The 27,723-nt window shown below is 38.0% G+C and overlaps 2 protein-coding genes and 1 long non-coding RNA gene across 8 annotated transcripts; 2 read left to right on the forward strand and 1 right to left on the reverse strand.

Annotated features, from left to right (window-relative positions):
* Positions 1 to 2: 2 nt before the first annotated feature.
* On the reverse strand, positions 3 to 17,304 carry CCDC39 (coiled-coil domain 39 molecular ruler complex subunit). The gene is made up of 20 exons (XM_031614544.2): positions 17,172 to 17,304; positions 16,758 to 16,877; positions 15,592 to 15,738; positions 14,429 to 14,587; positions 13,374 to 13,466; positions 13,161 to 13,289; positions 12,398 to 12,589; positions 11,517 to 11,620; positions 11,035 to 11,167; positions 9,248 to 9,442; positions 8,375 to 8,539; positions 7,786 to 7,923; positions 7,348 to 7,556; positions 5,783 to 5,906; positions 4,888 to 5,047; positions 3,688 to 3,794; positions 2,302 to 2,442; positions 1,992 to 2,171; positions 1,675 to 1,763; positions 3 to 1,077 (listed from the first exon to the last, which is right to left on the reverse strand). Exons 1-20 carry the CDS (start codon positions 17,280 to 17,282, stop codon positions 936 to 938), a joined length of 2,838 nt encoding a protein of 945 aa, XP_031470404.2. The 5' UTR covers positions 17,283 to 17,304; the 3' UTR covers positions 3 to 935.
* On the forward strand, positions 7,525 to 16,764 carry LOC149916675 (uncharacterized). Its single transcript, XR_016469833.1, has 4 exons — positions 7,525 to 7,603; positions 11,818 to 11,913; positions 12,345 to 12,418; positions 16,559 to 16,764. It is a non-coding gene; the product is annotated as an uncharacterized LOC149916675 (long non-coding RNA).
* Positions 17,305 to 17,441: 137 nt separating the features above from the next.
* Positions 17,442 to 26,320, forward strand: LOC116243361 (uncharacterized). 6 transcript variants are annotated; one of them, XM_090147763.1, is made up of 5 exons: positions 17,442 to 17,532; positions 17,691 to 17,732; positions 20,752 to 20,808; positions 22,559 to 22,632; positions 25,783 to 26,320. In XM_090147763.1, the coding sequence occupies exons 1-5, from the start codon at positions 17,529 to 17,531 to the stop codon at positions 25,864 to 25,866; spliced, it is 261 nt and encodes an 86-aa protein (XP_090003889.1). In that variant the 5' UTR covers positions 17,442 to 17,528; the 3' UTR covers positions 25,867 to 26,320. The 6 variants fall into 6 exon arrangements, 3 of the variants coding, with proteins under 3 accessions (XP_090003889.1, XP_090003887.1, XP_090003888.1); XM_090147761.1 differs by having other exon boundaries at positions 17,502 to 17,589; XM_090147762.1 differs by lacking the exon at positions 25,783 to 26,320 and adding an exon at positions 24,639 to 25,754 and having other exon boundaries at positions 17,502 to 17,589.
* The last annotated feature ends 1,403 nt before the right edge of the window (positions 26,321 to 27,723 follow it).

The following is a 27,723-nucleotide window of genomic DNA, read 5'->3' on the forward strand; positions in this document are numbered from 1 at the left end:
GGTTTTTGTTAATGTTGCTGGGCTGTTTGACACAGGTGCAGTGGTTATTTATGTGCAGCTCTAGTGAGTTGAACCTTCCAGTGTCTGGGAGAAGACAAATGCATTGTGCTCTTTGAGTATATCAAACACGTTCTCTAATGTTTTTGTAAGAATAAATTCATTATTATTTATTATATTATTTACTGAAGTAATAGCTAACATCTGGCTAATGATGTATAGTACTAGTTGGATTTCATTTCATCTGCACCTCCGCAAAGTAACTCTTAATATGTCAGTTGCCAAAAAGGTACCATGTAATTTTGCAAAATAGTGTTTTACTGACTTCAATTGCACTATTGTATAGCATCATCATCTTTTGATTATGGTAAGATCTGAGATGACTGTTGAGAAGTTAAGAGTAACCTGGAAATGATGCACAAATACTACTGTGTAGTTTGTTGCAAATGTTCCATATTGCTGTTAAGGTAAGAAAGACGGTTACAGAAATATGTGATATCTTTGTAATTAAGATTAAGCTTGATCCTTCTTTACAGATTTATTGCCCCTGCTGCAGCTTTTGCAAGCACAGGATAGGCATAATGCAGTCAGCTGACTACCTGGAGTTCTGAGTTGTGCAGACTGCAGTAATTGTGAGATACCAGTTAACTAAAATTAATGTTAGTTATGTTAAAGCTATTTTCATTGAGAATGTGAATTACTGGTTTCTAAAGTCTTCACAGGTCTTGTTCTTCAGCAGCAGAATCAGAAAGACACTTAAACGTTAACTTCAGCAAAACATCCATTATAGTAAATAATATATTGCTTACTTTAAAATAAGTTTAATTTTAAAATTACAGTGGTCTAATTGCCAGCAGACCTGCATAAATCAAGTTTTAGCTTAAACAATTTAGAAGCCTTCATTGTGGCCTTCAAAAGATTACTTAAGAGTTACGATTTTAACTGTCGGAGTTGCTAGTTCTGCTGGATGGTGGTGAACTGGCAGCAGCTGCTTCTGCAGGAATGTTGGTAGATAAGTTCAAGTCTATGACTTTGAGCAATGAAGTCTGACTGGAGCCTGAATTTGTGCTTCTGGAGGACCTGAAAAACAAAAATTTACTCATCAGTATACAAAATCAGTGTCTGTTCTAGGGAAATGCACTACAAAAGTCTTTGCAGACATTGACATTAACGGCTTAAGTAACCTATGGAAATGCTGTTAGATGGCAACTGATTCAGTATGTTTCATGCATTGTTAATCAAATGTCCGTTGGAGAGAGGAGAAAGATAATTAACAATTAAATAGTATAGGCCTGTCTTTCCTGATTAATTATGAAAGGGAGTTTTCACACTTAAGTGCCAAGTCTGGTTGGAGCTCAAATTTGTGTTGTGAGACCACTTTGTATGTGAAACCACTTTTAAGTGATAGCATAATTAGAAAAACAGAACAAAAACTGCAGAAGAATTAATTCATTTTCAACTGTGTATTTTAAACTTAATTCTGTGCTAAAAATAATCTAGTAGACAGAAAGAGGGAGAAACTTTCCATAGAGTGTTCAGTAAGCAGAGGCAAGACTGAGAAAACCTGCAAGAGTAAGGAATTTTATCATGTAGGGAATAATTTTGATGTTCTAACTTTAGGTTTAAAATGACTGAGCACATCCCCACCCCCCACGGAAGGACACTGCTAGCACTTACCTGCTAGAAGATAGTGAGCTTTGTGTGGATGGCGATCGAGAACTTTGACTACCTCCAACAGAAACAACTGTCGGCAGCTCTAGATTGAACTAGAAAATTTGGAGGAGAAAAAAAAGTTATGTAATAGGATACAGCACAGCAGGAGAGTTTATAATGCTTTGTATTTAAATGCATATTGAAAGCTGATGAGCATATTTTTTGCTGTTGTACTGTAAGTATACTTTATTGCTGAATTAGGCAGTTGCCCTTGAAAGACACCTTATCAGTAGGCCTTGATAAAAATCAGGATTTTAGTGGCAGTTAACTGAAAAGCTCACCTGGTGAAAGTACTTCTGAAAGGATGTGGTTAAATCAGGATTTGCGTTTAGAACATCGGCCAACAATTTATTGATGGTTTTGCTGAAGTTCTTCAATGCACGGAGATCGATGTCTTTCTCTTCCTGTGTTTCTGTTTTAGTTTTCTTTAGGGACTGAATCTCCCTGGAGAGTCTGGAACACTTAACATAAGTTTAAAACATGCTGTGATGGAGATGCAGTTTCCTTGCAGAAACCTGCTGAGTTCAAGTGCTGTGATTTTAACACAGCACAGCTGCTGACCACTAAGTTGTTGTTAATCAACATACAAACCTGTTTTATAACCCTTTCTAGCTTTGGCTTCTGTTCTTCTATATCTTTGTTCAGCTGCAATATAACAGCTTGTTTTTCCTTATTTTGCTCTTGGAAGATGGCCTCTTGCTTCAGTAGTGAATCCAAGTTTTTTTCCATGCTCTGCAAATACATTTGAAGAGTAGTTTTAATTTATAAAGCAGTTCTGATATCTTTTCAGTTTTTGTCAGAGGATCTGTTATTGCTACTACTTGTTTCTAAATGTAGCTCAAGCAAATAGTAGTAATGATATTGCAGCTCTCTCAGACTGTTCAATGGATAAATACTTGCATAAAAGGACCACTAATTAATTTCAGTATATTCCCTTTGACTTTAAAGGTATGAATAATGAAATACAGGCATGTGTTTCCAGATGTGGCTGGGAGTTGCATCTACAAATGATTTATGCAGTGTAATACCAAACACTGCAGTGCCATACTTTCTCTTGCAAGCTATCCCAAGAAAAATAATATTCTTCATTTGTTTCCCAAGACAAGAGATGGGATGCAGCAGCTGGAGTGAGAAAAATCAGCTCTATAAGGGTGGTGCTGTTTTCAGTAAATTAATAAAAAGGCAGGAAAGTATATTCTTTAAGAGCTCTCTAGAATGTATTGCCCAATGAAGACAAACCTAGCTTAAGAAGTAACACTTCTGACATCAAAGAAGAGGGACAGCTATGTGATGTGGAGGTAAAATAAGCAAAAAGAATGTTGACCTACAGGGCTTAGAACAATCGTGTAGGATACAACAGCATGCCTTAGGTTTCCTCTGCTTAAAGATATATTAACTTCAATGTCTGAAATCTTAGTTAAGTGATGCTATTTCTTAAGGGCCTGGGATGCTTTCTGATTATAAGTGGAGCCAAGAGAAGTTTCCAATGTGGAGCTTGAAAACAGGTTATCCTTTTCCTCATAAGAATCACCTAGCTTTCTCTAGCTAACCTGAAATACAGACAAACTGGAACACCTTCAGTGCTGATAGACAAAAAAGTGCCAGAGGAGGCAAGATAGGTCCATTTTAAAACCTGCAATACTGGACAAGTTGATACAATGTGCTACAAAAATGTAACTGCTTTCTTGGATGCCAGCACAGAGCATTATTCACCATGAATCTGGAATTTGAATCTGTAAGGCATATGTGCCTAAAAAGCCCACTGTTGCGACTCACAGAAATGCAAATAAGCAATTTTTTACAGGATATGTAGAGCCTTACGTAAAAAAATTGTATATATTGATACAAAGTATAAGTTGTAAAAAAGAATGAGGTAAAAGCTGTTTCAGAATTTCCTATTATGTTGATGATATGATTTGTATGGATTGAACTACATGCTGCAGCCGTGTCTGACTGGAACTTTTGCTTATATTTTACCTGGAGATATTCCTGAAGTTCCCGGACTTGTCTTCGTTTATATCTGTATTTTTCATCAGCAACCCTTTTCTCTTCTTCCAGTTTCAGTTTTTCCTCATACTCCTCACCTGTGATCCCAAATAGTGAGGCAGAGTTGATGCTGAACAACTAATATACACAACACAACTTTCCTTTTCAAAATAAGTTGTACTTGAATGTAGTTGGACTGCAGAATATTACTTTGTAGTGTTAAAATGTTACAGATACCTCCAGGTTTAAGATATTTTTGTAATATCCCCTTACTTGTTCCAAATCACTTCCTAGCTTTATGGAAGATAATGATTTTAAATCCAGTGTTCCCAGAGCCAGAAGACACGTAAGTTAAATATCTTCTACGATTAAATTTATGTAATTGCTCACAGTGATGCTTTTTATAAGCTAAATAAAGGATGTTCCACTGAAAAAAATACAAGTTTATGACAGAAACAACAGGTGAAGTTCCAGAATTGAGATTTCCAATATCCGAAAGAGTTTATAGTTTATTATTGTAAGCTGCCGATGCTACCTTAAAATGTGCAGTGTCTCTTGCTTTTCCTAATCATTTTCGCAGATGAGAGGTTACTACTTTTCCTCTCCCCTTCCATGTGAAAACCATATTAGATAGCTTAGCTAAAGCAATCTATGTTCACTACAGTGCATGTACCTTAGGTAGCTGTAACTGAGCTAGAGTTGCAGTCCAGTTGCTCTGGGAATTTTGTGACCCAGCTAGTTCAGTTGACACCAGAAGATGATCAGTGGCATAGTTTGTTTTGTATCTGCAATTTGAGCTGGTTACAGTGTGAGATGCAGCGCTGCAGGGAAAGCAGTGCTTTTTGTACTGTGCAACTCTATCTACACACTTGTCATTCCTTTCTCCCATTAATGATTTTTCCAGTAATTATCTTTATGCTCTGCTTCCTCCAAATGTTCCTTCACAGTATTTATATAGGCCTAGAGATGTTCACATAGATCAGATGGAAGAATGTGAATGTTTTCTCTGGTTACTCTGCTCAGCCTTGCTGAACTAATAATAGTAGTGTGTGAATTTCACTCCCTTTTGCTACTACAAGTTTAGTCTCTGGCTGTGATTCACTCTTTTGTGCCACTGAATTTCCCCACTGTATAGCAGTTATACCATCATCTATAACTCACACAGCAAACAGTAATTTACGTTTTACATACTTGTCTCAGAGACTTCCTTGAAAGAGTTTCGGTAATTGCTGTTGCAGTTATTAAGTATTTGCAGGGTGTTTTCAAGAGCTACAATTTCATTTTCAGCTTTGCTGATCTTCGCATCTAAATCATCACCTTCACGCTTAAGTGCTTCCTTTTCCTGTGCAGCCTGAAAATAAAACTGGTATTTTAGGTGACTGAATGCATACTAAAAACATAAGGACAATTATACAGAGAAAAATACATTTGATATTTAGGGGATTAAAACGCTTTGGTAAAGCTGAGGTTATCTATGTCAGGATTAGACTGAGATTTGAGTTGCTGGAAGAAGTAGGTATTTACAGTACTAGAAGCTGGATGCACATAAGTCAGTAGGACCCAAGGGGATTCATTCCAAGTTACTGAAAGAAGAGTTGATGTTTTTGTGAGAACTCTTAAAATTATTTTTCAACAGTCTTGGGAATCAGGAGAGGTCCTAGCTGATGGGAAACTGGGAAGAGTCTTAATTTTAAGAAAAGAAAGAAGATCCTGTTAACTGCAGGCCTGATAGTCTCACTTTGCTGCCTGATAAAATTATGGAGATTATTCTGGGAGTTACTGAAAAACATCAAAAACAGCATAGTCATTGGTTATAGCCAGCATAGGTTCACAAAAGAAAAGTCCTGCTTAACTAACTTAATTTCCTTTTGTGACAAGGTCACCTATCTAGTTCACCAAGAAAAGCCAGTAGATAAAATCGTTTGGGATTTCAGCTAAGAAATAAAGAAATGCGTAGATGAGGGACATGGTTTAGTGGGAAATATTGGTGATAGGTGAGTGGTTGGAGTGGATGATATTTCTTGGAGGTGTTTTCCAGCCTTGGTGATTCTATTGTTCTAAGCTGAACACAAACATAATAAAATACCTTTATTACATAGTAGGCCTGAGTTTTCTCCTCTTCTCCTTCAGGTGGCATCATTATAACAGTAAGAATTTCATATCTGCATCTCAGTTTATCAATTTTATTTAGGCGATCTTGAAATTCAGCACTGAAGTATTTGGGGGAAAAATAAAGGAGATGAGCAGCAGTTTGTCTAGCAGCATTCTGTGTGCAGTTCTTGCTGCAGCAGTTTAAATTATTGTTAGACCTGGAGCCTGCCTCTCTACGAGGATGTGGGTAAGGCAGCATTTGTGCTACTCCTGATTTTTGATGCTTTCTGTGTTCTCCCAGCCACAGTCACCTGTGATTTTCTCTGTTATTTTCTGTTATCTCTCAGTTCTAAAATGAGTCAAGTTTATTTTCACATTTCAGATCGTAACATTATGAAAGGCTGTGCCACAGTCCTCCCTGAAAATGTTTGAAGGTTTGGCATTTAAATTCTGCAGCTGCGCAAGCTGCCCCCTGCTGATACTATCTTAATATTGCCACTTCGAGATGACAGTAAGCAACAGCAAGCAAAAACCTCAAATCAAATTACATGGAAGTATCAATTAGCTGTGTAATTATCAAAGGAAAAAACACCCATTCTGAACTCCTGGTGAGCAGTTAAGCTTTAGTCAAACTAAATCATTCTAATTTCCTATTGGGGGTGGAGGGGTGTGGTTAGCAGAGGATTGAATGAAAACCCTGCCAGACTTCAGAGTTCAGCTGCTAAAGCATTGATTTTTTTACTAGATACAGATACTGGTATTTAAGAGTTAACGCCTGTTCCAAATGCTTCATAGTGATTATTGTAGAAGGGAAAAGTTTTTTTTAAGTGGTTGTTTTATCAGATGGCATCTTTTACATTACAATACATTGGCAAGAAAGAATATCCACATAGCTGAGCAGATTTTTTTTTTTTGCTATATAGAACAGGTAACTAAATAGTGTTTTAATGTAAAAATAAAAGAACACCCATACTCTACAAGCCAAATAAATCAGTTTTATCAAGACCTCTTCAAAAACAATTTTCCCGTTTTAAACACTTTGAACACTTTCTCATGCTCCAAACACCGACTGCACATTTCCTGATTATGTTGAAAAAATGCAGACTTCCACACACAACACGCGCTTCAAACAAAATGCCTGCAACTGAGGTTTCTTCTCAATGCTGTAGAGGATCTTCAATAACACAATAAGTTGTAGTCTCTCACTGACCAGTGAGAATGGACAGCGAGGACAGAGATGCTGGTTAGTGCTGCAGTTTTCAGTGAAGATTTCTTGTTAGCCTCAGCTGTCACAGTATATGACTAACAGCATGATTTACTTCGTTCTCACTTCCTCCAACTGGTAAAATTGGTTAAAATGCCTTTTTTTTTTTTTAAACAAGCTCACATGTAAAAGGTAGTTGAGGCAATTTTTTTAATTACTTTGTTTTTTTTCTCAATTACTTTCAGATGAAAGAACTGAAGGATAATTGGTTAGGATTTTTAAATTTTTTAATTAAGTTTTAAGTTGTAATGTTCTTTTGGAGTTGCTACACCAGAGATTTTGAAAATAATCGTTACCTTATACGTTGTCGTTCCTGATCCACGAGTCTGATCTGGGAATCCAGCATTGCCTTATGGATCTTAATTTCCTCAGTTCTTTCTGCTATGGCTTTCTTTAATTCCAACTTCTGTTTTTCCAGTGTTAGAACCTTCTCTGTCTTACTACAGAGTGTATCTTGAAGACGCTTCAATTCCAGTTTTAGGAGATTATCTTCAATCATCATCTCCTATCAAGTGTCAGAAAGGTCTCAAAATAAGAAACTATTATTTGCAGGTAAGATAACAGTGATGAAAATGACTTCAAATAAAAATTGGGGACGGAAGGTGTAACACTATAAAGTAGGGGTTTGTTGTAGATATAATGTAGTACCAGGCAAGACAACCAGCCTTCACATGAATTTCTGTACATTAGGGGGAAAAACAGTGCCTTGTATTAGAAAAAATACAAAATAGTACCTGCTTAATGGCTTTAGATTTTTTTAACTCTTGATCTGATTTCTCATTGAAAAGATTTAGTTCATTTATCTTGATCATCAGACCATTTGCTTCTTCTCCTGTCTTATCCATTGCTCTCTTGATGAAATGGACATCACTCTGTTTAATTCAATTTTAAGTTATATATAATTAAGTTACATTGAATTTATTTCTATTAACGAAAGTTGCACAAAAAACTACTAGCTTATTTAAATGAAAAGAATTAAGTGCTGGAGCCAGGTGCCATAATCATCTTTTGTCCACGTGTCTGTATTCTGCCACATGAACACTGCCTAGAGCACTGCAGTCCTGATGGAGAGTGCTGTTGCAATATAGATGTCACTGCTTTATTTGGAGTCTGGTACTTAATTCTTATTTAAACAATATATATATTTCAGGCAATAAGAAAATACTAATATAATCATGTATTTTGGTCTAATAAAAAAAATAAAAACATCTGCAGTCATGTCTGGCCATGACTTTGTTATTCATCTTCATAAAACTACCTGACTCCAGTAATACTCCAGGCTATAAACATGTAACAATCAACCTAATGTTCTAAGGAAGATACCTGAAGTTTCTTGTGCTGTGCATTTAAAATATCATATGCACTTTTCTTTTCTTCTAGGGCTTTCTTAAGTTCAGCAACTTTTTCTTCCAAAACTTGTTTTTCATCTGCATTAACCTCCCCTTCTAACCGTGACAGACGTCTCTGTACTTGCTGAATATAAAAATCCTGTTAAAATATTTGAAAGTGAATTCATAGTCTGAGATAAGCAATTCTAGCCTTCCCATAAAGCTAGAATGCTGGATCTAAATGTTGCTGTAGGACAGTCACCTAATTAAGCTATTGTTTTATAATAATTTATGGCTTATAGACCTCATAAATGTAAAACATTATCAGAATATTCTTAGATGACTGATGTGCAAAGATGGCTCAGAAGTAATCTGCTAGAAGAATAACAAAGCATGCTCAGCAGTCTGCTCTAAGGGAAGCTTACAGCATAGTTGCCATCTTGCTGTTACCAGTGGATGCCAATATAAAAGAGCAAATTTTCAAAGTGGTGCATAAGAAATTTGCACAAAATCCAATTAGTAAATAAAAGGATTTTGGCATGTACCTCTTGTATTGCTTTAAAAATTTACCCTGAGGTGTCCATGGTTCACAGGGATCAAAGAAAAGAACTGATTTGAGAAATTAGTGGGAAAAGTATCAGATCCTAAAAGTAACAAAATACACATGAACATAACATAGGTGATACACAGCAAGTTTCAGTTATTTCAATTTTACTGATACATCTAGAGACAGAAACGCAGACTTCAGATTAACACTGCACAACATTTCAAGAATTTTAAGAGACGTACAGGAATTACAGAACTTGAGCAACTTACTCTCACTGCACCCTGGGAACAGTCAGAATAGAAAAGTGTGTTGACATTTTACCTGGTTATATATCAATTCCTGTTGTTTTAATGCATCTGCATCAAGTCTGCGCAGGCGGCTATTAAGATTTTTAAGTGATGCTCGACTTCCCTCAATTTCTGCCAGAACACATTTCTCCTTATCCTTCTGCACCTTTAGCTCCTGAGTTTTCTTGAAAAATACTTCTTTTAGGTGGTTCAGTTCTGCTTCTTTTTCCTAGTGACAAATTAATCATTAAATAAGTTGTGAAGATTTATTAGTCATATGTAGGGAGATAAAATAAATTTCAATACTATATCCATTAATGAGAATATGGAATTTCACACGTCTTCAAAATGGCTGTCAAGAAAAAAAACTGACTTCAAGAGAAAGGGTTTTTTGGTTTAACTTTGATCCTACCCTGCTACTATATGAACTTAAGGAAATGATTTTAAAAATGTGTACTTATCCACAGAGGTAAGTTACCACTGACAGTGAATCAGTATAATAAATGAGGTCTGAGAAGGCTGTGTTAGGGCTAAGGCAATGCTGAACATTTCGGGTAACCAGGAATGTTATGAAACAGAATAGAATTGTGGTTTTTTTTTTTAGTAACCTTAACAAGAGGACAGCTCTTTTCCTTCCCTTCCTTCCACTACTCCCCACCACCACCCCAAATGCCAAAAGAACTTCCAAGGCTCAGGCAGTTCAGTATACTTGTTTCTTGTAAGGTACACTGCAAAAATGAGGTAAGTGGCACTGCATTCTGCTGCCTTTGAGAGTCCTGTTCTGAAAGGCTCAATTACCTTTAGTACAGCTCCAGTACAGAGTCTGAATATGCACATTCTAATTAATAAAGCAAATACTACAGAATTCACTCTTCAAATTGATTAAAAGTGCACTTATTTTTGATTTTCTAAGTATGCATTGTGAATTTTGCTTGTGAATGATCTTGCTGCCTCAAGTAACGTTGTAAGATGAGTTAGATCCTTTAGGAGCTCATAATCAGATTCGCACATCAGATTTCTTTGTAGCTGAACTTGACAGCAAGTGCAGTTCCTAATCAAAAACTCAGGATGGAAAAAGCAAGGCAAATTTAGTATTGAATCTATTAAGGACTATAGTATTTTGCACTGACTTCAGTAGACCCTAGATCATACTCAAACAGAGGAACTGAAGTAAGCTTTTTAATTTCCTGGGTCCAATTTTGAGGTATATTTCTGAACGTAGTGAAAATAATTACTGATTCATCAACTGAAACTGGATCAAGATTTGACCTTATTTTCATAGTCTCTCTTGCATATCTAAATGATTTAGTAGAATTTTTTTCCCCCTCTTTTAAATGTGGTTGTCAATGGCACAAGGATATTCAGTAAGCTTCGTGGCACAACAGTGTACTGGCAGAGATAGAAGAAGTATCAGAGAACTAAAGCGTAAAATGGTGAGATTTCATCCACATTGTTCCTGTAAGCATCTCTTCACAGCAAATTAATAGATGCCACAAAAAGTCATGTGTAGCTAATGTTGATGGAAAGCATCTTTCTGACTAATACATTACAAATACTGTTCAAGAATAGCGCATCCAAGTTAAAATACTACCCTGAAGCTCCAGAGCTGCCAAGCTCAGTGTCATCTTAGGTTATCCGCCACAGACGCGAGTAGAGAAACCCTGCTAATGGTTTAGCCACCCTGGTAACAGTTTTAAGTAGCAGCAAGTAGGTTTTTCATTTTAATGGAGTATTTTATTATTCCAACTTAAGTGTTTGTTCTCGAAAGAGCTTGCAAATTCAAATGAATCTTCATTTGTAGAAACCATAAAAACATTTTACCTTGAATATTTTCTCTTCTTCCCTTAGCATTTCTTCCATCCTCAAAGCATTGTCTTCTGAACTGAGCGTCCTCTCAGTTACAAGCTTCAACGTGTTGGAAAGACCTACATTTCTTTCTTTAAGAAAGCTTAGTCTAAACAAAAAATAGATGATTTAACAAGTTGCATGCACATTGCACTTAAAACATCGCTAAAATCAAATGTCATCAAGTATCTTACTGAGCAGCTGCCTAATAACACAGACTGAACTGGAACCTGTGATAACCACAGCCCTAGCTGGATGTTTCACTCCCTTTAAAAACAGTGGTTACCAGGAATATTTTCTAACTAAGAAATTACTATACAGTGTAGTAAAATAGACATGAAATAACCAGGGGGCTGGAGGCTTTAATAATTAACATTATTTAAGGTTCTTTGCTAGAAGAAGGATCTGATTAGATCTGTAATTCTTACAAACTGTATTTTTAAAAGTCTGTTTCTTACCTGGCTTTTTTTTTCTCAATTTCTTTCTTCATATTAGTTACCTGTATTCTTAAAGACTCTAGATGAGAAGCAGTTCCGTTCACAGTGGATTTCAAAATGTCCAGCTAATAAATTAATTAGGAAATCAGTACATGAATCACCTGCTATGGAAAACCTATCCAAACTTAATTCAACTGTATTTTATTAAGTTTTTAAATTATTAAACTTTTAAATTGCCAAGATTGCAGAGTAGCCCAGTAATACCATTTTCTTGTTAAGAGAAAACTTACTCAGGTAATCTAAGTGTACCCCTTCTGCACAGATTCATGAAACGTGAACTACCTCCTGGAAGAACTACTGCAGATATCTAAGTAATGAAGCAATGTGGCTCATTTCTGGCTCTAATTGCAGATTAAATGTAAGTGTAAACGTCAAACATTTCCTATTCACAGGGCAGCTTTATTCTGTTGCCTTTGATTAGAAGGCTATAAGAAAATGTTTTTCAAGAATTTTAATCTGACTACAAGGGCAATCAACAATAATTCCTGGCAGTACAGGACAGGAATTGTTTGGAAGAAATTTCTCTCATCTTTATACAACACTGGAGTCTAGGTACAGTAAAGGCAAGAAACCTCTGAAGCATCTAATAGTGTTATTTAAGACAAGCTCATTTCAATGGCCGTATGCTTGCTTTTCTTCAGTGCTATCGTTGAAGGGATTAAATTCAGGCTTAAGATCTAAATAATCAAGAGTAAACTGAGAAGAACAGATGTTTTGTTGAACTACTGAAGAGCCTTGTATGTGAACAGAAAAGTAAATGCTATTCATGTATTTCTTCCATCTAATCAGAATTACAAAATTATGCTTCAGTCTCGTTTTCTGAACTGACTGGACAACCTCACCTCGTTCTCCAGCTGAACTCTGTAAGTATCCTGAGTTTGATACTCTTTCCGGAGACTGGTTGCTTCCCGCTCAGCGCAAGAAATTTGTTTTTCATATTCCATATTATTAATAGTTTCATTCACTAAAAAGGAAGCCTTCTCTTTCAGCACACTTTCTTTCTTTCGCATCTCCTGTTTTAACTCTGCTAGTAGCTATTGGGAGAAAAACACTTTAGGTTTTCTTGCATTATGTAACGTGTTAGATTAGAGCAAAACCAAAAGACAGATTACTGTTAAGACTTCTTGTACATTCGTTCACAGATGTAGAAATGCTAACTCTTTCAAATTCTAAATGTTCACTATTTTATTTTCCTTTCTTTGTATCGCAGCCCAGACATAATCCCCTCACTGCTGCTGACTGTCTTTGCACTAAGAAATAAACAACACTCCATCTTGTTGCTTCTTAGATTCTTAGGTCATACAAGAGAGAAGTACTGAAACTGGCATGCAATGCATTTTCAGACTGAAAATTAAACCTGATACAGTATCAAGCAGAGCACTATTATTTACACTGAGCGAGAATGCTTTCAAAATAAATTCTGACTGCATTTCAGAAATATACGGACTTTGAAAACATCTTAATAAAATACAGAGGTCAACAACAAGAACACTAAGCATCTAAAAAACCACCAATTGTTCTCATGAGTAAGTGGCAAAATTTCTCAGTCTCGCAGATAGAAAAGTAGGCTGATACAGTGATACAAATCAGGCAAAGCAGCTTTACCAAAGCACAGTGATCAATCTGTTGATCTCTTTTTTGCATCTGTTGTATTGCATTCTCCCACTGCCTGATGACTTCTTGCCTTTCCTGATGAACTCTGCGAAAATCTTCTGCTGTCTTGTCGAGCTCCATCTGCTTAATAGAAAGCATCCCTATGATTTCTTGTTTTAAAAAAATTGTATATGAAAAGATACTTCAAGAACCTCATGGACAAACCTGAGCAGTTATGGTTTCTGTAAGCTCATTATCAAGAGCTCTGCGTTTCTGACTTGCTTGCATGGTCAACTTTTCTACTTGAAGGATTAGTGCCTGAAATGAAATGATATGAAAATAGACTGTATTTAAAAGTAAATATATTAAAATATCTTAAATTTCTGAAACTCTGCAGCAACCAAGGATGGAGTTATTGATGCATCCATTTTATTGTATTTTAGAGAACAAAGAACTAAGAACCCAAATTTTTCTTGTACAAGAGGCCATAATCTTCTGTCTCTTAGGGTCCAGACTGGAGTTAGGCCAAAGGAACCTTTTCACCATGTACATAATGTGCGTGGACTCCTCAGCACCAGCTGTGTCACTCAACTATTCTTAGCATACCGTATGACTTGCTAATGGAGATGTTATCAGTGAGACTATTTCTCTAAATTATAGCTTTGTGATTAAATATTTAATGAGTAAAAATCAGATTTCTCCCCACTTATTTCAAAGCTAAAAAGAAGGGATAGTTCTAAATTAATATTGTAGTTGGTAACGAACCATTAGGAAGTCTGAGCTTGTGATGGGAGTGTCTGTTTATACCATCCTTCATTACTCTTTAATGAAATAGCAATATTTTATACTAAGTAATATTAAAAATGTTAGTTCTAATGAGAAAAATCTACATTACTTTTCCAAATTTGACTCACATTATTGAACAAACTTCCCACTGAATTAAGTATAATTGTCAGCCAATTTTTTTTAACTATTTGTACACTTTCTCAGAAAACTTCAAACTTAAATGTTACCCTTATAGAGAAAGAAGTTACTGTCTTCAGTTATGCCTTTCATCTTTTGTCAAACATGTTCTCTCTTACCCTTGAAATGAGCCTTATTCAAGTTCAAATGAGCCTTATACAAGCACTCTTGTGCTAATTAGAAATCATGAGTTTGAAATGTACAAAATCTCAATCTTACATGATCTGACAACGTAACAAAGTCTTTAGATACTAAAAAAAAAAAAAAAAAATGTTTTTTTGGTTTTGTTTCTGAAAATTGCAGTCATTTCTACTTACTCCTAGTTTCCCTTCATCTTGTTGTGCATACTTCTGGATTGTGATAATATCATTATCTTTGCGATTTGATTCCTGTATCCAACTCTCCAGAACTTCCTCATCACAGTTCATCTGTTGTTTTAAGCTTTCCAACTTCTTCATGGTTTTATTTATAGTGTTCTAATAAAATTTGAAATAAATTTAAGGGTTAATATTAAATAGCTAATACTTTCTTTGATTAGTAATTGAAACAACTGCTTCAAGCACCGTAGCAAGTTTACACACATATTGTTGTCAACAGAATTGATAAGTAGGTTTGAGTTGGTTTTGTTTGTTTTTCTTGTGTCCAGTAATTGAGAAGTGCTAATATATGTCCTAAAGAAGAAACAAGGCAATAAGTTATCAGAAACCTAGCATACAAATTTTAACCAGAAATGTCAATTCCTGCATGTGATACCCACATGCAAGATGTTTGTTCCACATAATAAACTGATCTGAGGCAACACAGGAGGAAGTTTCTCCCTCATATATTAGCGCCTAGTTCTTAGATCCTTATCCTGTGTATGAATTTATAGATGATCCCGTATGACTGTGAAGAGACCTCCTGATATAAATATGATAGTATCTGGATGCAGCTGAATAGCAAAGATATCTTCATTCTGCTAACCTGTCTGAGAGAGTGGAGAGTACAAACTGACATAATGAGAAGAAAGAGATCATGAAAAATAAAAATTTAAATAATTTGAGAAAAATAAGAAAATAAAATATAAAGATGCTTTTTTTTTTTTTTTTTTTTTTTTTTTTTATGTAAAGCAACCTTTGCATTTCAAAATTATACCCTGAAACTATATGGGGGAAAGAAGACTTGCCACCAACAATCTAATCTGTGAACCATAAAGAAAATAACTTCCAGAGTTATCAAGATAGGGATATGGATGTGTGGCTGTGTATCTGGCATTAAGAAGTGAAATCTTTCAGTATCTAGTTAATGTTTGCTAAGCTTGGACCAGTCTGTGCAAGGAGAACCTCAGTGTCATTCTATTTACCTTATTACAGTTTAAAAATTTTAATTATAAACAGCTATCTTGACGTATAATATTATTTCTTTAACTGCAAGTGAGGACAAAAGTAATAAAATTTAACTGCAATACAGAAGGTCTTTTACAAAAGTTTTTGAAACTTACTTCTTGACTGTTTTTCTTTTCTCGTAAGGAAACAGTCTCATCTTCCAGACGTTTGATATCATTTTTAAGACGTCCACGTTCTCTTTCAGCAAGGGCTTTAAAGTGTTGTTCAGTTTCAATTTCATTCTCTCTGGCTTTGTAAAGAGACTAGAGAATAACAGAGTTCAGCATTTTACAACAGACAACAGGCCCTCATCATCAATGAACCAAAAGAGAGGACATGATTTTGTCATGTAAATGCATTCGTATGTAAATACAATATATATATTTTTTATACACACATTGTATCAGATATCCCCAGATCAACCATGTATAGCCCCTAGGAACCCAATTCAAAGATATTTCACCCTAAATTCAGGATACTGATCTTCTAAAGTCTAAATCGTAGTCTCTTAGAATAAAAGTCTTAATCTCACAGCAGCTTTAAGTAAGATTCAGAAGGTACAGGGAATGAAATGCTTTTATTGTTCTGTGCTGAGAGAGACCACCAGGCTGGCCTACGGCAGTATATTGTCTAATCTTTCTGACAAAGTGATTTGACAGGATTTTTCCCCTACATAATACAAATCTGTCACTTTCTAGGGGCTTCTCTTGCATGGTAAGTGCTGCCTCTTTCCTCATTCTCCAAAGAAAATGCGCAGCTAGCACAGTGACAGGAAGTTGTTCAGGTGCAGGACAGTTTCTCAACTTTAGAGGTGTGCAGCTTTGACTTGGAACTCTTTAGAAGCTGAGCAGCCCATTTTAGCCAATAACTCACAGCAAAAGTGCAGTCTTGCACCTTTATCATCTCATTCTTCTTTAGAATCTCACAATTAACTCTTGACTATTAAAACGCTTAAAAATGTTTTTCCTTAACACTCATTTTCTTCTTTGACTTTTTTTTTTTTTTTTTTTTTTTTTTTTTTTTGTCTTTTCTAAAATCTTCAAGTAAAGAAATCTAAACTGTGTCCTTTTTGGCTTTTTCCAGGTACCATCATTTGATCCAGGAGGGTCTGTTGATGGACCATCAACTGCCATCCCTGGGGACCACAGTTAAAGTTGTGTTTCTTGTGAAAGATGAAAGGCCAGAGGAACTCCTGCAGAGCTGCCGTGCACAGGGATGCCAGCCACAGACAGGCGCTCAGATCCCAGCTCTGCCTGACAAACCTGCTGGTGTGCCAGTTTACCTGGGTGAAGCTGAACTCTTGCCTCACGTTTTTCAAATGCGATGTCATCGCTTCCACGCGCTCTTCAAAGTCGGCCAGCTGATTTTGCAGGTTCGCTTTTTCTTTCTCCATCTTCTGCAGCTATTTAAGAGTTAGAACTGTCAACTAACCGTTGGAGGGGAGCGCTTTTTACCTGCAGCTTCTTGCTCAAAGAAGCAAAGTGAAAGGTTTACATTTTTTTAACAAGCAGCAAAAGCAGCCATTAAGTACGGCTGCTGATCAAGGTAACCGAGCCTGCCGCAGACTCGCAGCCCACAAACGCCTCCCGAGCGCTCCTGAGCTCCGCGGGCCGAGCTGACAGAGCCTCCCGCGCCCCACCGCCGTGTGCGAACCCCGGCTCTGCCCCACAGCCCCGCGGCCGCAGCCCGCGCTCACGTCGTCCTCCAGCGCCCTGTTCTCCGCGTTGGCCACGGGCACGGCGTAGCCATCGTCCCACTGGAGCTCGGCCAGCACCGAGGCGGCGGAGCGGCTGCCGGTGCTCTGCATGGCCGCAGGTACGAGGGGGAGGGCGGCCGAGCGCCTTAGCAACCGCGGCCTCGGTAACCGAACGGGAAGTGCGGACCGCGAGCCGCCTCCCGCCCCGCCCCGGTTCTCTCTGCCTCCTTGGCTGTAACAGGCGGAGCGGGCTGCTTCTTACTGAGCAGAGGGGTTCTGGTTGCTCGCCAGGGGCTCTTGCTGCACGGTTGCTACCGCGGGCAGCCCGACTGCTGAAAGAGCTGTTTAGCTCGTTAAATGGGTGAGCAAAAACCCGCCCGCCTCTTAACGCAGCAGCTCTCCGTATCCCCTCGCCTTGGTGAGCTGTGACACCAGAAGCGCCTCCAGGCTGCTCCTCCCTCCCTGCCCCCCTTTATGCCCCGCTCTGGCTCCCGGCGCCCTTTGTTTGTGCTCTTCCAGGCGTCAGAAGGCTGTGGCCGCAGTACCTGCTTACAGCACCAGGTGAAGTGAGTGTAGGTGGAGAGGAAAGGTTCGTGTTCTGGTTTGAGCTCGTATGTTTGTGATGTGGGAAAAGCGAGGGCTGCAGTGTGAGTCCTCCCTTGGTCGGTAGGAAGGTAGGGGAGAAGCCTGCTGTGCACTGGTGCGAAATCCAGAAAGTTCTAAGAGCTTGCATCAAGGCACGAGCAGGGCCGTTTGTAGAATTATTTGAAGGCAGCTCACAGCTCATCAGAATCCCACCTGGTTCAGTGCCCTCATGCCCAAGCATGCTGCATCACAGCTGGAGCCAGTCTGTAACAGCTCACCTGTTACTGATTATGCCAAACCATAGATTGCCAGGAGCTGCCTGCTGCATGTCCTGTTTCTGTACAGGCTGCTAGTGTTATCTCTTAACAAGCGTCTTGAACCTGAATTTATTTATATTTCTGGGTTGGGAAGCCTCCCCTACCACTGAATTTGGTTGTTCCTGGATGAAGAAAGGCATTCCAGACTTTGAAGGAAATATAATCTTGCTGCAGAAGCCCTTTGTTGGTAACTATCTGCCTCGCTGTCTGCTTGAAGCATTAACCCATCTTCTCCTGCAGCAGTATAGCATTTACTCTCAAAAAGGAGAGATGAAACTATGAAGAAGTAGCTGCTAGGAGTCCAGCCTAAAGAAAGATGACTTTGTATCCTTAGGAAAAGATATTCTTAGAAAGTTAAATAAGTGCTGCTGTGTCTTTAAAGGGTTAATGGGTGAAAAGACATTAAATAAATTAATCATAGCACAATTAAAATGTGCTTGTTGGAGAAGGTTTGGAGAAGGGGTTTGCAGTGAATTTGAATATAGAACGTAATTCTATGGTATGGTAGCAACAGTGGCCATAGTGAGAAACAATGATCTTAGTAGACACATGTATATAATGCTTTTGGAGAAGAAAAACAGTGGAAGTCAGGCCTGATGTGAATGCATTAAAATGGCAACATGCTATTTTTTGGAGATTATTGCTGGTATTCTGCTGCTGGTTACTTCACTGATCATACCCCTGAGAAAAGTCACTCAAGTTCTTTACAGCACTAAAAGAAAACAGAAAAACAGTGCTAGGAGGCAACTTGGGTTTTTACAAACAGAGGAATGCTGCAGGAAATCCAATGCTCAAGCTAACCGAAACAAATATGCCACTAGGAAGATCTCTGTTGTCTTATGTGGCACAGAGAGTGGTTCTGAGTTGAGCTGAATCGTGTTTTTGAAGCAGCAGCCCTGGTATGCAGCAGGCAAATGTAGTGGCTTGGGACAGAAATTAACTGCTTCCTGTCACAGTTCTGTCTGCCCTCTGGATGTATGAAGTTGTGACTGCCTTTGTTTTGAACTCAGGCTTCTTAAGGCACTCGCATTCTTGGTTCTAGTGTATGTGGAGAAGACTTCTAGAAAAATGATGTGAAGGCAGCTGGCTTTTCAGAATAAATTCTTAGAACAAACAAGTCTCAGTTCTGTATCAGAAATAAAGGTAATCAGAAAACAGATCAGTACAATGTGTGATTTGCTGCTGTGAAAATAAGGCAGAACCTGCACCTGTTGGGAAGGTGCTGGGTGAAAGGAGTGCCTGCTGAGGGTGTGCTTTTTTACCTGCTGGAAGAAGTGCACCAAGAGCTGAATTCACAGATTGCAGTTAGATGGCCTGACAGAATGGAAAGCTTGGTGGTAGAAGCTACAAAGAGTGGCAGGATTTGCTGTGGTACATCGTGTGATACGCTTAAGGGCCCCTTCTTCCCATATCCAGGACAAGACCTTTTTTCTACTTGCAATGTGAAAGATAAATCCATCTCACAACTTGTCTCGCAGGGATTTTAAATCAGCATCTGTGATGAAATGTGATATTGCAGTGATGGTCTGTTGCCGTCCAAAAAGAGCTCGTGTGCTACTAATGTGAGATCACATAGCGCTTGACCATAAGAACGCAAATTACTGGATAGCTGTTTATCATTAGGGGAGCAGTTCTGTTCACAAATGTTCAGCGGAAAAATGTGAATTTATAATCACGTAACACGATGTGTACAGCTAAGAAGCCAGATCAAAATCATCTTAATGGAGTTAAAACGCACACCAAACTGAATTGTGGTAACCGCGGGTGGTCTGTTTATATTTAAGTACAGCACTTTATACATAGTGTCTGAGATGTAGAAAGCGCCGTATGAGTAGAGTATTATTTTGCAGTTTTCATGGAAATTCCGTGCTCCTTCCCTTTGCTTGCTGGTTGCTGGCTAAATTAGTGTCTGTGAGACACTTTTGTTTGTATGGCTTTTTTCTTTTTAGCCTGTGGAGTTATCTTCTGTTAAGTGCAGAAATTTTTGGCAGGGATGCTGATCCAGCAGATGGTGCTGCACGTCTGTGTATTTCAGGGTGATGGTTTTGTGTTTGGTTGGTTTTTTTAACAGTTATCAAACTCTTTAGTTAAAAAGGGAAATGTAATTTCTATTCTGAAAAAAAAAAAAATCAATAAGTACACCAAGTTTTTTCTTTTCTTGTAAAATGTATAGGTGTTAAGGCTGTTAGGAAAAACAAAAATAATTGCAATGTGGCAAACTATTTTCCTGTTTCAGCATTCCTTTTGGATTGAGTTTCCAGTGATGTAGGCCACTATGCCTATTTCTTCAAAAGATACAAGAGTAAAATCGCTGTTTTATTGCATTTGAAATGTGTTGCACCTCTTTTACGTCTTATGGAGGGAGAAAAAAAGTTTCATTTTCTGTTTGTTCCCATTTTTTTTTTAATTTTCCAGTTCTTATGATTTGTTTTCTAAATTTTTTATTTTTTAGTTAACAAAAATTTTCTAGAAAAGACCTATGAAGGTCTGTTGGCTGAGTGGTCTCCTGAAAAAACAGAAAAAGACCCATTTAAAGATCTGTTAGATTATTTAAAACTAAACCAACACAGCCAGCTACTGTCATGTAGACAGTGCTTATAATAAATGTCACATTGAAGTCCTTTCATCTGTAAGTCTCAAGATATTTTTAATGGCGTATATTGGATCTCTTCTTTCAGATGGATATCCCAAGGCTGGTAACGCAATGGAAGAAGCAAAAATGGAAAGAGTGGTGGGTAGGAGACAGAACGTGTTGAAAGCTTGAAGGATGGAGAATCTGGTATGACAGTGGTTTACATATTGGCTAAAAGTGTTATGTCTGTATTGACCCTTGGATCTTCTAACTTGGATAGGAGAAACACATATATAAAAGGCTGAATTGCTCATAATTAAGTAGATGTGTTATCGGTTATGTATAGTTCATTCTTGACCTGTGAATGATATGAATTGACAGCAGCTTTAATTTGTTGATATTAAGAAAAGAAAGACAAGTGTAAGCCAAATACCTGTGAAATTTGAAGTTCAGATTTGTCACCAGTAGATTCTCTTTGACCTGTTCCATACTTTTTGCACAATTACATTGGTAAAGGATGTGACTTTGCTGTTACAGTGCTGTGGTTGTGGATTTTCATATTGTGGATATGGATGCAGAGGAGAAATCAATATTCCAGCACAATTTTTTTGGAAAAATTATTATGAGCCCCAGTGGCATAGGGTAATTTTCCCTTTACGAGTGGAGTTTTCTACTGGGAGACATTACTAGTGTAGATGGGACAACAAATCCTTTCAAGTGTGGACAAAAGCTTGTTTTCTGGCAGTGAAGGAGGACGTGCAGCCCCCCGTGAGCGCCCGCCAACAGAGGGCGCTGCGCCCAGTAATCTGGTCAGTGCCCAGTGGTTTGGGACGTACGTTTTCAAAACACTGTTCAGAAAGTGTTCGTGTAAAACCATTACTAGGTTCTATATAATAACCTCCTAACCCCCCCCACCCCCTCCTTCTCCTCCCCTGTGTTCCTCTAATGCCTTTTACAGCTCTTGCTGCACAGCATGAAGCCTTAGAGCTGTATTCATCAATGACTCACACCCTTGCTTAGGGGCCAATTTTCATGGAAGCTATATAGGAAAATCTTGAAATGCACCTATCTCATGCAGGGCACAAGATGATTTCTCTATTCATTACTATTCCAAAAGGACTTGTTGCCCTTTGAAAATGTTCAGATATTACTTACATTTGTGTGTGCATGCATACATGTGCAGTGCTAACTTATTTAGATTCAGGTGTTCAGAAAATAAAAAAATGTATTGTTGTTACTGTTGATACTGGTCAGCTGACAGGCAGCTAAGGAACTGTCTAAACTGGGTGGAAGTCAGCAAATGTCAAAAAATAAGCAGCACTCTGCTTTAGATAAGCACAAAACTTATTAAAAATTACCCTTTTGTTTGATGCTGTGATTAGAGTAGCCTTCTCAGGAATTTGGGAGTAAAGCCAAAGACTTACTTTAGGAGACTGCATTTTATTTTTTCTCCCAGAAGTTATTCCTGTAGGTCAGAGTTATAGCATGCTTCTCAATCTGTAGAAGACAGGATGTTCCTTTCCTCTAAAGACATCATATGTTAACTCAAGCTTTCAACTTTATGGAGGAGGGGGAGAAAAGGTCATAGAAATTATTAGCCAAAGTGACCTTTCTGATTAAAACCCATCTGAGGGGAAGGGAAGCTTTACTGCAGAATTGTCCGTCAGAATAATTACATTTGGAGGGGTTGCTGATTATAACCAAAATTACTTTAGACAGTTTGGAGAAGAGACTGAGGCTCTGCTGCTTAGCATAAAACAGTTTTATTTACACATTCACAAAGTAGCTTACATCACTACAGGATTAGACTAATTGCAACATTTCCCTGCAAATTATTGTAGAAATGGTGTCATGCAATGGTAGATCAGAACTGGTTATTCCAAAAATAGCATTTCTTTCTTTTTGTTTCTTAGACAGAATGGAAAAAGTCCATTTCTGCAGATCAGGCCTGTCCAGCAACATTCATTTCTACTTTCAGTCTGCTCAAGTGAGTTTCTCAAGAATGGATGAAAGATCAGGTTTGGATATTGTTTTGCCTAAGTGAGTTTTGCTAACATAACTTTTTGCTTAGTAGAAGAGTTTTCTCCATGTTAAGATGGAGCAGTGTTTTATAGTAGCACGTAGAATTGCTAAACTCTATATGTACTGCTAAACGTATATGTATGTTACACAAAACAGGAAAGTTAACTCTGTTAGAGCCAAAAACAGTGAATCTCAGTAAGGCAGTAGTATGATAATTGATACAAAGAGGTCAGCTAACTTGCTTCAGATTGCCTGCAACACCAGGTAGGAGATGGGAATTATTTACTTGCTCTGGTGGTTTCACTCAAACTACACCACGGCCACTCTCTCACTCCTCATTTTCAAAGAAAAATGGGGAAAGATCCCTCCCATGGGATGATGTCCTTCCCAAACTGATCCTGCATGGGCTTCTCACAGGCAGAAGCTCTTCAAGAACTGCCTGGAGCACCTCCTGCCCTCCTTCTCCACTGACCTTGGTGCCTGCACAGTTGTTTCTCGCTCATTTTCTCATTCTGCTGTCCTCAGCTGTTGTTGCACAGTAGTGTTTTTTTCCCTAAATCTGCTTTCTCAGAGGCAGACCCAGCACTGCTTATTGGCTCAGCTCTGGCCATTGGTGTGTCCCATTAGGAGCTGGCTCTGATCTGACACGGGGCAGTTCCTGGCCTCTTCTCACAAAGGGTGTCCCTACAGCCCCCCTCTACTAAAATCTTGCCACATAAACCCAGCATACTTGCATTTTGTTTTCAGACACAAATATAACATCCTATATGAAAGTAATTGTTATTCTGGTTACATGGGATAGCCTGTATCCAGTTCTTCCATTCCAAAGTCCATTTGTGCTGTAGAGAATATGTAGGGATTGTAAATGTACCCGTAAGTACCATTCCACAGTTGAACTAATTGCCAGGCCAAGCAAGGGACCACAGTAAATGGGTGAATAATTTGATCCAAGATGGATTTGTACTCTACCACACAGCCTGAAATCTTCTAATGCTTTTGGATTTGACTGTGAGCTGTTCATTGTTGTTTGAGCCTGTTATTTTCTATTACCGTATTTTCTCTGGATATCATTTGTGTACCTTATCTTTGTATAAAAGGCCACATCTTTACCATATTTCTGGGGAGTAGTCTGTAGAAGCATACAAAATTTACTGCTGTAGACCAAAATATGACAGATAAAGGTAGTGCATTACAAAGTTCTTGCCCTCAATCATGCAGAAGGCTGCCTATGCTTCTGTAAGCAGTGGTACATATGTGACTATCCTGTAAGGGGAGAAGGGTTAATGGCAAACTAAGACATTTTCTGCAGCAAAAGCAGAGGGAATCTTCACTAAGCAATTGCCTTTTATGTAATAAACAATGTCATGTGTTCAGTGGTCAATAAAGGATGTTTTCTTGCCCTAATCCCCTTCCATTTAACTTAAAATAAAAATGCTATTAGTTTGACTAGCAGGCTGATGTATTGTGAATCCTGACCATAGATGTTTGCATATTGAATTTATGCTGCTAGCAGCCTTTGTCTTTCCTTTCATTGAATAAAATACAGTAAATCAACTTAGACTAGAACTTCAGTGGTGTTAGGTACGTTTGGCAGATTTGTCTCTTTATATACTGCAGTTTCTTTGCAATACAGAGTACGCTGCTTTTCATTACAGGCAATTTTAGCTGCTTTTGTCTGAAAATTGAGCTCTAATTACTAATGAGTACTTTCTAAAATAATTTAATCTTGGGAAAGAATGCATGTAACGTAATTGTTAAATATCTACTGGCAAGATAGGTAGCTTGTGTTTTCACTAACCCTTAAAGGAGGTTAAGGTTTGATAACTCAAGAGAAATGGCAAAAGCCATGATACATGATTAAAGTAATTAAGCATTTAAAGATTATGACATATCTGTGTTTCTTTGTAGAAGCCTTGACTTTCAAGGCATGTGATTTTTTTCCTCATGGATGTGTTGAATTTTTTGGTACAGAGCAGCCACACAAATGAATGTTCCATAGCTGAAAATCTCCATGCTAGTTAAAGGAAACAGAAGGGGCCAGAGATTTGAGGCAACACACTGATAGGTGTTTCTGTGCTGCAAATAAATTGTGTCCATCTCCTGTTCTTTCTAGTGAAATGCAGATACTGTCATCTCTTTACTCTTTTTTTTTTTGCTTTGGAGACATGTTAATTGAAGAACACTTGCACTCAAAAAAGAAAAATGAGGCACAGAATTCAAGATAAAGTTTATTATATTTAGTATTCTCAAAGGCTATATGCAGAAGTATTGGAAATTACAAACAGATCCATTCCATATATATGTTTAGTATCACTTCTTTTTTTTTATAAACAGAGTAACAGTAAAGCCAGGGCAGTGCCATGGAAGGCCAGTGGCATTACAGTTGCAGGAATCTGGTCAAAGAGAAGAACTGAGCCCTGACCTTAGCCACAGCTATTCCTAGCACTGCTAGAGTCTCAAGTAATTGCTATTTCTTCAGTTCCTCACTTTCATCTGTGAGTCCCTCAGTGCTTGAATATTTTTTCTTCTGACTTAAAAAACTACATCTAATACAATTCCTTCTTTTCTTCCTCATTTTGGTAGTATTGGGGGTACTGGAACAGTTATTGTTTATTTCTTATCAGTTCTGTTTTTGTTTTTGGGTTTTTTTGTGTGTGTGTGGGAAGAAATTGGCCTTCTTCCCACCAGCATACATAGAGCCAGAAAATGCCCCACAGTTGTCAAGGCAACAGCTTTTGATGGAGAACAGCAGAAGGAAATGTGGCAGGAACATCCTCCAGAGAACCAAGGTCTTTTGTTGTTCATCCTATAAATGTGTGTGGTCCCTTTTCTTCAAATGGTATCAATTTATGCATTAGGGATAATAAGTTATACACAGTGCAATGTAATGAGATGGAGCTCATGCTTCAGACAAAAACATTCTAATACTTTCTCAGGTATATACTTGTGGGCCCAAAGTGATCTCTTCATTCTGTTGTGTACATATCCATAGAAAATATTGGCATAAATCACATGTTTTTAGAATATTGGGGCAGAAAGTGAGCTTGGCTTTCTTTAGGACATAGAACTTTTAGCAATTGGAACTTTCTGATTAATATTTTTTGATACTATTCAGTACTCCAGAGGAAGGATGATTTTATTTCTCACCCTGGACAAACTTACTAAAAGCAGTCAAACAGATCCTCAGTGTCTCATCTGAACCAACAGAGCTATGTTAAATTGTATCTGCTGTGGACAGTGATCTGCATGAATTCAGCATGGAAAGCATCATTGCTGGAGTGCTGGAAATGACCATTGTCTAGGTCATCCATTCTAGCATGAGGGCAAAACCCAAGCAATTTTTCTGTGTAGTACTGTTGGAATTTCGACTGCCTGAACATGGAAGAGTTAGAATATCTTACATCTCTATAATACAGTTGGAGGCTCAAAGCCTATTTCCATGGAGGCATAAAAAATGTTACATTTCCCATGAAACTATCGGGAATTTAATAATGTTTTGTACAGGGAGATCAGGTGGTCCTAAGTCTTGTTACTGCACTCTGTCATGGCATGTTACAGTCTTCATGCAGTAGTTAATATTTCTAAAGTTTATATTTGCTGTCATGTTTACTATATGTCCAGTAAAGTATTATGTAATATAATATTTTTTATTATGATCCTGTAGTTTTCTTTAAAAATAAACCAAATTTTTAGATACTGTAAAGCTATATTGATAGTTGCAGTAATCTATTTTTTAAGATTTATATGTGACAGCATTATTTATAGGCAGCAATACCTGGCACTTACAGCAAATTTAAGGTATTTTTTTCCCAGTTTTATTCTCTTCTGTTAATGTTTGCTTTTCAAAACAACTTCCAGACTATTGCAAGCTGTGATATGCCTAGATTTTGGAGCTATTTTAATACTTATTTCTATTTCACATAGCCAATTGTGTTTCTGGGGAGTAAGGTACACCTACAGATACAAAAGATTGTCTATGATTTAGACACTTTGAAGTACATTTAATTGCAGAATCGGTCATATGCATAAGATTTTGAGCCTAGGAATAGAGATGAGAGTATATACAATCCCTTTAGAAAGCAGAATATGTGAATTTGAAGTTGCAACATAGACGGTTGCATGAAATGATCTCTCCTGACATGTCAGCTGAAATATCAGAAATCCTATTTCTAATCCCTTCCATGTAATATGGCATGGGGAACATAGATGCATATCAGTCATAAAGAGAAACAGCACAGCCTTTCAGACAGACTCAGCAGGCTGCCTGTAATTCAGTCCCTATGCTCCAGCCTCTCCACCCACTGGTTGAGTCTCACTGCCCTTCCAACACCTCGTGTACCCCTGACACAGTGGAGAGAGGGCAGGAGCAGTGTGGTGAAAAATTAGGCACTGCAGACAAAACCTTTGCAGCCTGTCCTTCCTCCAGTGTCACAGTTTGAACTGACAAAGTGAAAAATAATGTCCATTATCGTGTCTCACTGAGTAACATAAATGACTTCCAGCTACAGGCAGAGAGTATTCTTTGGACTATTTTCCCATTTGCTGTGTTTGTTGTTTTATTTGGTTTGCGCGATGAGATGTACAAGGAGGGTTTTTACCATTTAAGCAGCTTCATTTTTCTCAGACTCCCCCGTACAGATAATTTCACTGAACTCATTGGAGTAACTTTGTTGTCAAATGGGTGTTGAGGGAGAACTTTGACAGTCCTTAGGCAGCTTTCCAGGTGTCGCTTCTCAGACTCGCAATAAGCCTCTATTTACCTCTCCCCTACACCGAGGTTTCTAGGCATGTGCATTCAGCATTCGGACAGCGTTGTACCTCTGGCCCTGACAGGAAAGATGGCCCTTGAAATGGTTTCCGTGTTGTAAAGGTTGTAGCTTGGATCTTTGTCCAGGACTGGGGTATGTAGGAGTCTTATGTATCCAGGCAGCTTCTTGTCTGGTGACAGTCTGAAGAATGCAGGTATTCCAGTACGTACAGTACAACTTTACAAACCCTTCCTTGAAGGTGAACTTCGAATGCTCTTTGACACTTCAAGCTAGTACCTATATATGGA

The sequence above is a fragment of the Phasianus colchicus genome, chromosome 10 (genome assembly GCF_987193195.1).
Source record: "Phasianus colchicus chromosome 10, bPhaCol1.hap1.1, whole genome shotgun sequence".
Taxonomy (NCBI): domain Eukaryota; kingdom Metazoa; phylum Chordata; class Aves; order Galliformes; family Phasianidae; genus Phasianus; species Phasianus colchicus.